The sequence below is a fragment of the Colletotrichum gloeosporioides genome, assembly GCF_011800055.1.
Source record: "Colletotrichum gloeosporioides strain Lc1 chromosome Unknown consensus_48, whole genome shotgun sequence".
NCBI classification, from domain to species: domain Eukaryota; kingdom Fungi; phylum Ascomycota; class Sordariomycetes; order Glomerellales; family Glomerellaceae; genus Colletotrichum; species Colletotrichum gloeosporioides.
Window position 1 is genome coordinate 297,985 of NW_025544693.1, and position 13,710 is coordinate 311,694.

Here is a 13,710-nt window from a genome sequence, read left to right on the forward strand (position 1 = left end):
ATGAGAGAGAGAGAATATGGAGGTTACGGCGCGATTTTCGAAGGACATGATAACGGCATGGAAGCGAGGTCGGTCAACTTGCTGTAGCTTAATACGATGGCCAAGACGGCTACTGGGACTCCTCCGAGATGATTTGGCCTTGAGTTGACATAGAGATCATGAGAGCACAGAGTCCTGTACTCACCATTCTTAGGTAGCTTCCTTCGAAGCTAATCTCTATGTCAGGGAGGTCGAGGGACTGTCGCCGGTATGCAAGGCGTTTGGGCAACCTCGCCCCCTACGCCTGTCTTCCTCTTCTAATCAGGTGCACAATCATTGTACATGGTCGTGACAGAGGCATCTCACGAACATGAGAAAGTCTCATCATCGTACGATCTGCTTGGCAGTACTTCTCCAGGCATAATTCTGCAACGGCATCGGTCTCGAGTTCCGCGTGGTTTACACGGTGCGGCCTCGTTGATCACCAAATCATTTAACCTTCAACATCAACATATTCCGATGCCAAGTGTAGTCAAAAGCAACAAAAGTAGCTATCCATAGGACCAGAGCCATCAAAGCATCTGTTTCGTGCTATTGCACGCGGAGATCCAAAATCGTTGCAAAGTCCCCGAGACTCGGATACTCGGAGCCTCTGTGACAGAAAATGTCACTCCTTGACAGACAATAGGAAACCGAGTCGCGCAAGCTAAAAAGGGGGGTGTCGCGCAACAACACTTTAGGAGTGCTCCGGAATTGACCATGGGCATAAACGTCAACTTCGAGTCTTGCGATAGATAGAGTGTGTGGGGGTACAGCGGGAAAAGGGGGAAACATGAAGATGAGACGCGGAGGTGACAACGACCAGGCCTTGGGGAATCCCATGCAACGGGAAGAGGCGAATTATCAATGCTTTACGCATGCCAGGCTTCAGATTAAGTGAGTTGAGATCACGCCGCCACCTTGGGTGAGCAGTCATTCTCTTCCTATCATGTATTTTTGGGAGATCATCATAAGCCTTTTTGATATGTAGAAGAGGAAAAGAAAGAGTGAAAGGTTTTTCGTGAGTATCAGACGTCAAATAGGATCCACGCAGAGCCCGTCTGCTTACCTAATACGCGACGAAGTGCGCCAACGAAAAAAAATTCAGGCAGACGACGGGACCTTGGTTGTGGTGGGCGACGGGGCCTTGGCGAACAGACGACAGCCCACGGGCGGAGCGAACACTGGACTTGGGAAGGGCTCCACAGTGGACAGCGTCCGTCAGTCGGGCTGTTCGCCAGAATCCGATGAAGTTATGCAGGGAATCTCAGGCAGGCTCCGTGGGAAAGGCCGGGGCTGGTGGCAGTAAAGGGTGGATGGGATGGATGGCTGGCTGATCCACTCAACAGCGACCTCCCATGGGCAACTGATGCGTGGAAAGCAAGCACTGAACCACTGCCAGGTACTTTCGGCACCTTAGTCTGTTGGGTTGGCATCGTCGGATAATGCGACGGCGGCTGCTGCAGGGACGGGGACGGCATTTCACTGGTACTTTTTGATGCTGCAGCTGCTGCAGAGTGTCGTACTTTGGGACAGAACAGGCCCAGCTGCACGTAAAAAAGCTACCCGACATTCTTAGCAAGGCAACAGAGTTCCTGAGGTAGCTAACTTGGGAGATGGGTTGCGTTCCCAAACCTCAGGTTCCAAGGTTAGACAGAATACTAGCGGATGATGTACCGACTGCCTTGGTTTGGTGGAGTGCCGACCACCTGATGTCGCCAACCAACCTTCGGCCGATCTTTTTTGGTCGGCGCGCGTCACTGATAAAGCACTGCTTGCCAGGGTTCACCTGTCAGGGTACATGGGCTCCAGGTATCTTTGCCCAGCAACATGCTGCTCCAGCCCCATTTTGCATGCAGCCCGTATTGAAAGTGCGGCGCCCGTTCATAAAAAAAATCCAGCCCCCCTTCCTCTTCGCGACCTTGAAGCTCGCCCCGGCCATCCACGCTTCACACGGCTACAGCCTCGACACAGCAGGTGCCTTCATTCTGTCATCTGCAAACCGCCTTTCCCTTCTGCTGCAGCCCTCGGCGGTATTGCGCATCGCCATCGACTCTGGTTTTTTCCTATTCGGCCAATTCCATCGCAACCCCCGCCACTCGTTATTCCAGCCAGGCCCATCATGTCTGACTTCGACCACTTCGGTAGCTCCGATGAGGAGAATGCCGAGATCAAGAAGCTTCAAGCTGAGGTGGTACGTGACTGCGACATCGCCAGCGTCGCACCTGCCGTTTCGACCAATGGGCCATTTGCTAACATTTGTTGCGCTTGCAGGACACCGATCCCGATAACTTCGAGCACTGGGAGAAGCTTGTACGCGCCTGCGAGGGTTTGGAGGGCGGCCTGAACCGCAACTCCAGCCCCCAGGCCCTGGGGACTCTGCGCGATGCCTACGACCGATTCCTTCTCAAATTTCCCCTGCTCTTTGGCTACTGGAAGAAGTACGCCGATCTCGAGTTCAACATTGCAGGACCCGAGTCGGCCGAGATGGTACGTGATTGTCGCATGGCGGCGCATCCCGTCGCAAAACATTCCTCCCTTGGCTCCCGAGCTGTCGCTAACACGCCGCGTTCTTCCAGGTCTACGAGCGAGGATGTGCTAGCATCACCAATTCTGTCGACTTGTGGACCGACTACTGCTCCTTCAAAATGGAGACCACTCATGTCCCACACCTCGTCAGAGAGTAAGTATAGATGGTCGGCTTTCCTTCCCCTTAACATCACCATCACCACAGCACGCCTCATCGGCCGCTCAAGACCTCGAACGAGCGATACACTGGCCATGCCCACCGCCTCTCCAAGTATCCGACGGTGAGAAATGCCAACAGCAGCCCCATTGTTGGGATGCCCTCTCACACTACTTTACCAGGCTCTGTTCATTTCCACTTGACGATGACCTCATCCGTTCTCCGCTTCACGCTTCACGTCGCATCTCCACCATACCGCTCTCCTTGGAATGCTTTGGACTTGGACTCGCTAGTTGATTTTTCTGATACCCCTTCCTGTATATCCCGCCTTCCCCATTGCTTTGATCACTCCCTCCCCCTCTTTTGTTGGCCGTTTACTGACCCCGTTCTTCAGGTTGTTCGAACGTGGCGCTACCTGTGTTGGCCTGGACTTCCTCGCCCACCCATTTTGGGATAAGTACATTGAGTACGAAGAACGACAGGAGGCGCAGGACAAGATCTTTGCAATCCTTTCCCGCGTCATCCACATCCCGATGCACCAGTACGCCCGGTACTTTGAGCGTTTTCGCCAGCTTTCTCACAGCCGTCCCGTTACCGAACTGGTTCCTGCCGAAACACTCGACAGGTTTAAGGCCGAGGTAGAGGCAGAGGCTGCCCAGTATGCAGGCGTGCAGCGAACAGAACTCGAGGTGGAGCGTGACATCCGCACCAAGATCGACGCAATGTACTACGAATACTTCACCCAGACTCAGAACGAAACCAACAAGCGGTGGACGTACGAATCCGAGGTCAAGCGCCCCTATTTCCACGTCACGGAGCTCGAGAATCCGCAACTCGTCAACTGGCGCAAGTACCTCGACTTTGAGGAGTCTGAGGGTGACTTCACGCGCACAGTCTTCCTCTATGAGCGATGCTTAGTTACCTGCGCATTCTACGATGAGTTCTGGTTCCGTTACGCCAGATGGATGTCGGCACAGGAGGACAAGGATGAAGAAGTTAGAATCATCTACCAGCGCGCCGCCACTCTGTTCGTGCCCATCAGCCGTCCAGGCATCAGGCTTCAGTGGGCCTACTTTGAGGAAAGCTGCGGTCGTATTGACATTGCGAGGGACATTCATGCCGCGATCCTCATGGGCCTGCCTGACTGCATCGAGGCCATCACATCGTGGGCTCATCTCCAGCGTCGCCAGAGCGGACTGGACGCTGCCATTGAGGTGTTCAAGGCACAAATCGACTCTCCACAGGTTGACATCTTCACCAAGGCTGCGCTGGTGACTGAATGGGCGTCTTTCCTTTGGAAGGTCAAGGGTTCCACTGAAGAGGCGCGTAACGTGTTCCTGAAGAACGTGCAATGGTATGCCGACAGCCGCGTCTTCTGGGACAAGTGGCTGGAGTTTGAGCTCCAGCAGGCCACCAGCACCGAGGTTGAGGACCAGCATGCCGAGCGCGTCAAGCAGATCTTTGATGAACTTCGGAGCAAGAGCCGCCTGTCGGCCTCAACAAAGAAGGACTTGTACCACGTCTACCTGTCCTACCTTCAACAGCGAGGCGGTAAGGATGCCATGAAGCAATTCTTGGCCATTGACCGGGAGATCTACGGGTAAGGGTTCTATGATCCATACATCGGTGAGGATGTAAGCTAATATGTCACAGTCCTGGATCCATCTCTGTCCTCGCCAAGGCCAAGTCCGGCAAGGAAAACGGCGTCGGGGGAGGCGAACTGGATGACGCGACGAGACACCGTGCGGAGGCCAGATACCTCAAGTACTACGAACTGCCCAACGAACCAGATGCCGAGGGCCAGGGAACGGCACCATTCAACTAAACGACGTCTTTATTTTCTGAACACTTTCGGGAGTTACCGGATTTGGCACGTCCTGGAGGCATTTCTCGACTTTCTTGTACTATATGACTCGATTTGACGACGGATTGAACGCGGGTGGCTGGCCTCGGGAAGTTGTACTGTATGCAGCGTGTACGAGGTGCTCCAGATAGAGAGACCGCGCCTACAGGGGGGCGACGACATGGCGGAGGCTGTTTGCTTAGGGCCCAAAAGGATCGCAGGTCGCATGATACCGGCTCTCATGATTTGTGCGGCATGTTGCCTCACGAATATTAATTGCGCAATAACCGTTAAACAAACCTTTTGATGATGAAGACCTTGACGTAAAGTGATGGCGGGGATTTCTCAATGCGACCAGTCGCCGAGTTATGTATTGCCCGCAGCCCGATGGGACGGTTAAGGTACGGGTAGCACCGCCGATTGAAGACCGGGAGGCACCGAGGTCCCCGATAATATCCCCACGGGAGCAGGGTTGAAAGTGCCGGTCTGTGCCCACTGTTTGGACCGCCAGCGGCTGCGGTGTCGACGTGCTCTAGAAGGACTCTTGGAAGCAATGTGTGAGTGGTTCTCGAACTCTCATTATACTCTGTCGGGCGCGTTCGAATTATTTGTTCAACGGGCGTTGGGCATCAGACTTTAACAGCTTTTGGGATGCAAACAAATGGACAAGAGGTTGATTGGTAAGTTTAGCAGGGGTCCTGCAAGAAAAGAAGCCGCAGGAAGTTTTTGCCTTTTTTTAGTGTCGACGCGCTGGGGGTGCGTCAAGTCGCGCGCCCTACGGAAGAGTAGATATTTTTCCCGAGGACGCTCCGGCCGCTAAGCTAGGTGCGTTTTCAGCCCTCTGCTGTCGGCTCGGAATGAAGTTCGGAACTGAGGGTGTAGGTGAGGCCGAAGATGGATGGATGGCTGGCGTTTGTCATGGCGTGAGCTGGGGGAGGGAGCATCCGAACCCGTGGGAAGTGGAGGAGTCGGGGGTAGGCGATGCCAGCGCAGGCAACGGCGGGATGGCGACAACGGCAGTCAACGTGTTAGAGGGGCCGACGAAATGCGTTTTCCCATGTGCAGTGTGTTCCCGAAAGCCGAGTGCCGCGGAGACGCGCTGATCTAAAGTGTGCTGTTGGATGTGTGCTCAGGGAACATCGGTTGGCTTGGGTTGTGTCACGATAGGGCGTAGGAATTGACGAAAAAAAAGCACACATTCGAGGGTATATTCAAGGAGAGGAGACGGGCGAAAATGGTGAGGCAAAAGGCCGAGTCAGCCAAGGGCCGAGTTTTGGGAGGTGGCCGTTTCGCAGTGATTGAGCACGTTTGCTGCGTCGCCATCGCCGTATCAAAATGGTACATGGGTACTTGCGACTACGAAGTCAAGTCAGGTCAGAATTGCGCGGGGAGACTGTTCTTCCCGACAGGCTACAGCAGCAGCCCAGCAGAGCCCGCTCCCCATCCTACATCGGCGCCCCATCTGCGCATCTGGGGCGGCGGGCTCGAGTCAACGCAGAAACTGGGTCCCCCGGGAGATTTATTACAAATACTACAAGATGAAAGGGCGAGCTGGTTGCGCAGCAGCGGCTCTCGACCATTCAGCGTGGGGTCAGGCAATCGGCTGGCTTTGCCGAGAAAATCACTTTCCGTTGCTTGATATGACTGACCCTGATGTCGTGGGGATGAACGAGAATCGTCATCGACGAACGAACCATGACCGGAGGTCGACGGAGAACGACGGTTGAAAGACCCATTGCGGGATGCTGCCGGCCGCCCATTGGAGGCTGCTATTTGATTTCAAGTGTCATATGCCAAAGTTAGAATTGTTGCTCTCATAAGCAATCCAGTTCTGGACGCAATTCGGGGGTTTCTCTGCCTTGCCCCGGCCTCCATTATCGGAGCAAAAAAAATTGTGAATGCAATGGAAGCCACATGGCCAACTCATGCTAGCGCATGTGTCAGCGTTTCTCGGGCTGTAAGACTCAGATGCTGTGCAAAGGATAATACCTCGTCCTCGGCCTTGTCTCTGACAGGTACAACAGCACCAAGCCCAGCACCGGCACGTTTCGATATCGGTCGCTAGCACGGAATTTCTCGACTTTGTTGGTGAGCAAACTAGCTCCATTCGGCTTACAGCATACACCTCCCACAGGTGCAGGGTAAGGTACCGCGCGCACACCTTCCCGTGCCGTCACAAGGCGAACGAAGGAGACGACGACGTAAAAGGTCGGGATCCACCACAAACGTCGTGGGAACCCACATGGCGAAGCAGGAGGCAGTCGGGCCCTTGCCCGGGGGGAGAAGAAACAGTGGCTCCCACGCATCTTGGCCGCCCCCGGTCCCCTGTTTCTGGACTGGAGCTCACGAATCTGACCAGTCAGAGGCCATCAATTTCTCATTTCACACGTCGCCGTCCTCCCTCGGTCCCTCTCTCACTTTGAGGTCTGTCTCTCCTTGGGAAGTCGGGGTCCTTGGTCCTTGTCTTGTGCTCTCACCCCCCTCCGGAATGGTGCCAGAAGGCGGCCTTCGAAGCCGAGCAGCCTTTGCCTGGTGTGCCAGCTCGGCCAAGCCTAGGGTACACAGGTAGTTCTCAAACGCCCCCGGGCAACGGGCAGGAACATTCGGGAGTCTCTTTTAAACTGTCAATTGCTCCCTTTCCCGCCCCTCCCCGCTGGAGAGTTTCCATTTCTCTTTTTTTTCTTTCTACGCTCCATTGGAATTGTGATCTTACTCTTGATATCCCATACACACCTCAAGCTCAAGCAAGGTTGGTCTCCAGCTATTTCCAAACCCCCAACACAGCTTTCATACCTCATATCTTCTTGTTGAGGAGTGGTGTTCTTATATCGGCTGGTTACCCGGCACACACACACACACACACCGCAATCCTGCTCACGATAAAGCCCAAAACTAACACAACCCCAACCAGATGGCAGCCTCTACCAGACAATTTGCCCGCGCGGCAATGCGCACCACCTCTAGAAACACTTTCGCCGTCGCTCCTCGCCAGGCTTTCCGCCAGCAGGGCCGCCGCTTCTACTCTTCCGAGCCCGCCTCCAAGTCCGGAAGCTCCACCTGGATCTGGCTCACCGGTGCCGCGGTCGTTGGAGCCGGCGGCTACTTCTACACCCGCGAGGGCGGCGTCTCTGCCGGCTCGACCCCCAAGATCGTCAACCCCACTAAGGCCGACTACGAGAAGGTGTACAAGGCCATTGCCGACCGCCTCGTAGAGAACGACGAGTACGATGACGGCAGCTACGGCCCCGTCCTTGTCCGTCTGGCCTGGCACGCCAGCGGCACCTTCGACAAGGAGACCGGCACCGGTGGCAGCAACGGCGCTACCATGCGCTTCGCCCCTGAGTCCGATCATGGCGCCAACGCCGGTCTGAAGGCTGCCCGTGACTTCCTCGAGCCCGTCAAGAGTACGTTGCTTCCGATTCGAAGTCAATAGCCCCCGCCAGCAATGCTAACCTCTCGCAGAGCAATTCCCCTGGATCTCCTACTCCGACCTCTGGATCCTCGGTGGCGTCTGCGCCATCCAGGAGATGCAGGGCCCCGTCATCCCCTACCGCCCTGGCCGCAAGGACGGTGAGGCTGCTGCCTGCACCCCCGACGGCCGTCTCCCTGACGCCTCCAAGCGCGAGAAGCACCTTCGCGACATCTTTTACCGCATGGGCTTCAACGACCAGGAGATCGTCGCCCTGGCCGGTGCCCACGCCCTTGGCCGCTGCCACACCGACCGCTCCGGCTTCGACGGCCCCTGGACCTTCTCCCCTACCGTTCTTACCAACGACTACTACAAGCTGCTCCTGAACGAGAAGTGGCAGTGGAAGAAGTGGGACGGCCCTGCCCAGTACGAGGACAAGGGCACCAAGACCCTGATGATGCTTCCCGCCGACTACGCTCTGATCCAGGACAAGACCTTCAAGAAGTACGTTGAGCAGTACGCCAAGGACAATGATTCCTTCTTCAAGGACTTCTCCAACGTTATTGTCAAGCTGTTCGAGCTTGGTGTCCCCTTTGCCCAGGGCGAGGATCAGCGTTGGACTTTCAAGCCCACTTGGGCCGAGTAAATGTGCCGCTGGTGAGGTGGGAAAGCAAATTTGATTTGAAAGCGATTTACCAAAACCACGAAAGGTTAGACATAGAAGAGAGATATCCGCTCGGAGAGAGGAGGAAACTCGAGAGGCGAAAGAGCAATGCCCTCGAACCTGGTTTTCAGCGTCAGTCCGATCCTGGACAATGTTTTCATAGTGTTGCCATGTCCATAGTTCCTGTACAACAATCAACGTGAACCTTGAAAGACAAGACAGCAGGCCACCGATGAAGTCGCCCGACGGTACATTACTTGAGATGGCATGCAGTCGAGATAAAGATGAGATGAGGGGAAAGATCGAGGTCGGATCGAGCGGTGCTAATAATAACCGCCTGACCCCTTCTCCAATCCAAGCCCTACCGGCCGGCTTCCCCTCATCATTATCCCACATGGCCAGGCGACACACACCTCTCCGGTTTTCCAGACGGCAGCAGGGACTGTTTCTTCGCGTCATGGGTGTTTTGAGCGCAGCCAATCCCGACGGATTGGTAGCTCACCACCACCACCACCACCATCGGCACCTGCCTTAGTGCGTTTCCCCAGACGTTGGACATGGGGTTTTCCCCCGCATTTAGGGCGGGAAGGGAAGATCTTCTGCGTCTTCATTCCTCGGGTCCCGGTTCGGATTGTATTGATGACGCACCACTTGTCTTGTTTAGCGATGGCGATTTCTTCTTTGAGGGGGCAGCGTTGGGTCCAGGTACGGAAGCAACCCAGAAGCTCTGCCAACGGTTGAAAACGAAAGACATCGTCTGGAAATCGTTCGTATGCGTGCTATGATCTGGGGAAACCAAAGATGAGACGGTGCTGGGGGCGGTTGATGCAGGTGCACCGTCACCTCGCCTCATCTCCCTCCCTCCCTGTTCGACCCAAGACGCGGGCATGATCTGTACCCGGCAGTCAACTCCGACACGGTCAGCACACTCTCCCTCTCGACGCCGGATATCCCGCGGTCCCCTGTTATATCCAGGCAGGACATTTACCAACAGCGGAGAAGGAAAGTCGCAGACACGGGAAGAAGGCCATAATCCAGTCTGGACTTCCTCCCGCTCGTTCAAACACCTTTTTCGTCATCTCCATGTGCACTGATTGAGCTCATAAGACACATCACCACCGCTTGGTCCAGCAAATCGCAGCTTCATCGCCTCGGCCATGATGCGTAACCTATGCTTGTGCATAAGCTTTCTGGGGCACTACCAGTTCACTTGAGCCGGTTCCGTGTCTCACGGCCATGGTTCGATACTAATCGACACCATCGTGGATCGGAGAGATGTTCTTGACCCAAAGATGCTGGCTTTAAGCCGCAGGGCGACTTGGACCCCATATGGCTTTACCCAGGCTTGGGTTGCCCCGGACGGGATGTAACCGCTCGCTGTGGGGCGTCCAAGCCAGCCCCGGCCGAGATGGACACTTTGCCCGTGGCTCTCTATCATCTTGGCTAATAGAAGCGTTGATTATCTTTTCCATCCGGAACCCTGGAGTGATTAGCACTTGCAGGCACGAGGGAAGCAATTGTAACGGACACTACCTATGCTGTGACGACTGGAGCACAATCCGGCGTACCGGCCCCGCTCCCGAAAAGCGGTTGACAGGCCCCGCGCCGGAATCCGGGGAGGAGCCAGCTAGAAGGTCTGCGGTCTTTAACCACCCATCCGACTGCTGATCGCAGGAATGTCTTGATGAAAAGGGCTGGATCCGGTAAGGAGAAGTGGCGGCAACAGAGGACGCATGACTTGGAAACCCATGCCGCACAGCCTAAGCCTCACGTAGGGCTCCTGATAGACTGCGTCAGCGGAGCAAAGCTAGATTTGCGCTTTTTGGATGCTGATTTGGGCTATTCTGTGATACGACGACCATTTCGCTGAAGGGTATGGGGGAGTCATCCGGAGACGATTTGTCGATGGTTGCCTTGTCGTCAATACCACCATAAATCAGCGACTGGTCCCGAGACTACTAAGATATGTCCACATCATCGCGGACGACGGCCAAAGAGAAAAAGAAGTAGAAGAGGTTGGAAGAGCGTGTCTCAATCTTGAGGTTGCGGTACACTGGCATGCACTCTTCCTCCACATTGCACGCGAATCGCATGGCTTCTGCTGAAGTAGGGCCGGGGGGTTGTCCAGGAAGGATGGAATTGACCTTAATAAGAGCAGATAGCCGGGGACTCAAATGACTTAGGCGGCGATGACATGATTTGAACAGGCCAAAATCTGTCTGAAGATGGTGGGGACGTGAGGCAGGCCTTGGGATCAACTCGCTGTTACGAAGGGGTATGGAAAGAAAGAAGTGGAACTAAAACAAATTGCGGGCCGAAGCGGCGTAAAGCTAGAATAGTAAGTTCAAAAGGCGCGCGAGATGCTCAAATTCGTTTTGGGTATAAGGTTCCATGCAAAGACGAGGATGCACAACGGAGGCACGAAGCGCGACGGGTTGAGTTTGCGGCCCGCCTCCGCGCTGCAGCCCGGCATTTAGCTGCGCCGAAAACCGGCCCCGCCACCGGGCCCACATGAGCTTTTCAATTGAAGACGCTGCATGAGTGACATTTCAACTTTTGCACCTTACGCTCGCCACCCCTCAGTCCGCGCGCGCGACAAACACCCACCGAAACCGATCTCGATCCCGATACACCGAGGAGAACCAAACCCTCATCTCCGCGCAAACATGGCATCCTGCCGCATCCCCGCGCTACGGCACCTCGTCACCTCCTCGGCGCGCGCCTTCCGCGCCTCGAACCAGCGCCGCTGGGCCCAGGTCCACGACGTGCGCTTCCTCGCAACGACCCAGCAGCCCCGCGCCGTCGTCGAAAAGTACCGCGCGAAGCTCGAGCAGAAGGCCAAGCAGGAGGGCGTCTCCAACATTGACGAGCTCAAGGCCGCCTACGCCGACAAGATCCAAGAGCAGAAGAAGAGGGACGCCATCTCGGTACCCGGGCTAGACGAGATCCTCAACGACGAACCCGCGCCCGCGGCGACGACCGCGACGACACAAACAGGAACGCCGCCGCCGCCACCGGTGCCCGGCGCCTCGGGCAACGGCATCAAGTCCCTTGACGAGATCCTCGACCTCCCCAAGGCGCGCGAGCTGCCGGACAAGGAGCTAACGGCCATCTGGCGGCTGCGCCACGCCTCGGACCCGACATCGCTCTGCGCAGTGATCCCGTCGTCGACGTTCCGGCAGATGGAGGCCCTCGCGAGGGAGAACCCGCAGTTCGTGCTGCCGGTGCCGCACGAGTCGCAGGGCGCCGAGATCCACTTCCTGCAGTGGGTGTTCGACGCGGCGTCCAAGACGGCGACGGTCATGTTCACGCAGCTGGCCGAGTTCAAGGCGCGCGGGGAGTACGCGCAGCCGCACACGACGGTGACGCACCACACGGACCTCGCGGACGAGAGGGGCCTGGTGCTGATGCACGGCAAGTTGTCGGAGGACCGCGGAGTCAAGTCGGAGCATGCGCAGTGGCTTGTGATGTGTCTTCAGAGGTTTTATGGGGAGGCTGAGGGGAAGGAGAGGGCGGCGGAGAGGAAGAAGCTGTTGGAGTGGTTCAGGACGGGAGACCCGCGGTTTAGTGTTGAGAAGTTGATGGAGGAGGCGGAGAGGATCGGTTGAGGTGGTTGAAGATGGGGTGAAGGAGGGATTGAAGTCGCAGACGTGCGTGAGGTTTAGACAGTTGGCTGGAGGCCTCGTCTGGGGCTGCCTCTGTAGAGGAGTCGTAGATATAGAGCCTTAAGGTTCTTGTACCAAGTCCTAATAGACTATGTAAAATGAAACATATACCATTTCTTACTCCAAGCAAGGACCCTCGAAGTGACATAGCCACCAAGTTGAGAAAGTGTGGTCGAAAGCATGTGAGTTTCCGTCCTCCGCTCAAAGTCGCAAACGTTCATTGCGCTATCTGCCGCGCAATAAACAGAGAACAACGCCATTGGGAAACGTGGTACATAGGCCAGGCATGGGCCCCAGAAATCGTGCCCATTGCAGTCGTAAACAGATTCCAGAAGACTTGACAAGATTTTCGAGATTCGCACCCACGTTTGCAGAAGCGCCCCCCACCGACGTTTGGATTTGTTGGGTTCTTCTGGGTGAATGTGTCTTTCATGGATGACTTATATACCCACCTCGCTGTTTGCGAACGGGTTGCCTCGAGGCGAGAGACAAAAGGGCTGCGAATGGGTGATTGTTTGGGAGACATCGAACCCGATTGGCCAGTCCGGGTTTGCGAGTGCTTGTTAACTATGTATGAGCCGCATCATTTTAGAACGAAACGAACGTGAACACAAGGTACAGACGCCGTAGTATGTGCGAGTTGCAGCTTAACACAACTCTTCTTGAGAACAATCAGAAGGAATTGACGAGAAATAGCATGAGTAGACTTGTGGAGTTTTGAAATACACAGGTACGCAATGGATTCCGTCTCGATGGAGTGCAGTAACGTATATCTGTGATATGATTTTTTCTAAGGGACGCCGAAAGAGCTAAAATTTGCCCCGCCTAGCCGAAAGATCTCAGTCAAAGTTGATTAAATAAGGCAAATTTGGGTTGTATTGCCAGTATTGTTCTGTTGGGAACATCGTTAGTGGCGACTATGTTAGGATGAGAGAAGTTTTTTAAAAGCTTCGCTTCCTGAAGTGGTCAGCGTATTCCATTCATCATTGCCATTTCTGGTCGCATCTGCTCCAGCTACTAATTCAAGAGAAGACTTTCCCGCCATGAAAGCCGTGCCATTCACTATGACATCACTTCGAGTTTCGGGTCGAGCATATTGGCATTGTCGGGAGTGGCTTCCTATCACCCGCTCAGAACGCTCGGTTATTCCATTGTATAAGAAGCCAATAACAGTGAAGTAGTGACTTAGGATATCCATATGGCGCTGAAGTCGGTGTCACAGTCATTGATGCATTTGCGTGACCGCACAATGATGTCGTCACCCATGGAAATAAAGCCTACAACGAGGTGATTTATCTGCTGGCTGACCGAAACTGCTCCAGGTCAAGCTCTCTCTGTTTTATATTTACATTTAATAGAAGTGCATCTGCCTCTAACATTCAACATCGTGAGTAGACACAAGCTTTGGTGACAAAATCACATCTG

The 13,710-nt window shown here is 55.0% G+C and overlaps 3 protein-coding genes across 3 annotated transcripts; all 3 read left to right on the forward strand.

Moving 5' to 3' along the window:
- Positions 1 to 2,140: 2,140 nt before the first annotated feature.
- Positions 2,141 to 4,529, forward strand: GCG54_00004098 (Pre-mRNA-processing factor 39; the record flags this gene model as incomplete). The annotated part of the gene is made up of 6 exons (XM_045404153.1): positions 2,141 to 2,212; positions 2,293 to 2,508; positions 2,598 to 2,701; positions 2,753 to 2,828; positions 2,998 to 4,304; positions 4,358 to 4,529. 6 exons carry the CDS (start codon positions 2,141 to 2,143, stop codon positions 4,527 to 4,529), a joined length of 1,947 nt encoding a protein of 648 aa, XP_045263988.1.
- Positions 4,530 to 7,458: 2,929 nt separating this feature from the next.
- Positions 7,459 to 8,602, forward strand: GCG54_00004099 (Cytochrome c peroxidase; the record flags this gene model as incomplete). Its single annotated transcript, XM_045404154.1, has 2 exons — positions 7,459 to 7,951; positions 8,010 to 8,602. The coding sequence occupies 2 exons, from the start codon at positions 7,459 to 7,461 to the stop codon at positions 8,600 to 8,602; spliced, it is 1,086 nt and encodes a 361-aa protein (XP_045263989.1).
- A 2,684-nt stretch (positions 8,603 to 11,286) lies between these two features.
- Positions 11,287 to 12,228, forward strand: GCG54_00004100 (uncharacterized protein; the record flags this gene model as incomplete). The annotated part of the gene is made up of 1 exon (XM_045404155.1): positions 11,287 to 12,228. One exon carries the CDS (start codon positions 11,287 to 11,289, stop codon positions 12,226 to 12,228), a length of 942 nt encoding a protein of 313 aa, XP_045263990.1.
- Between the last annotated feature and the right edge of the window lie 1,482 nt (positions 12,229 to 13,710).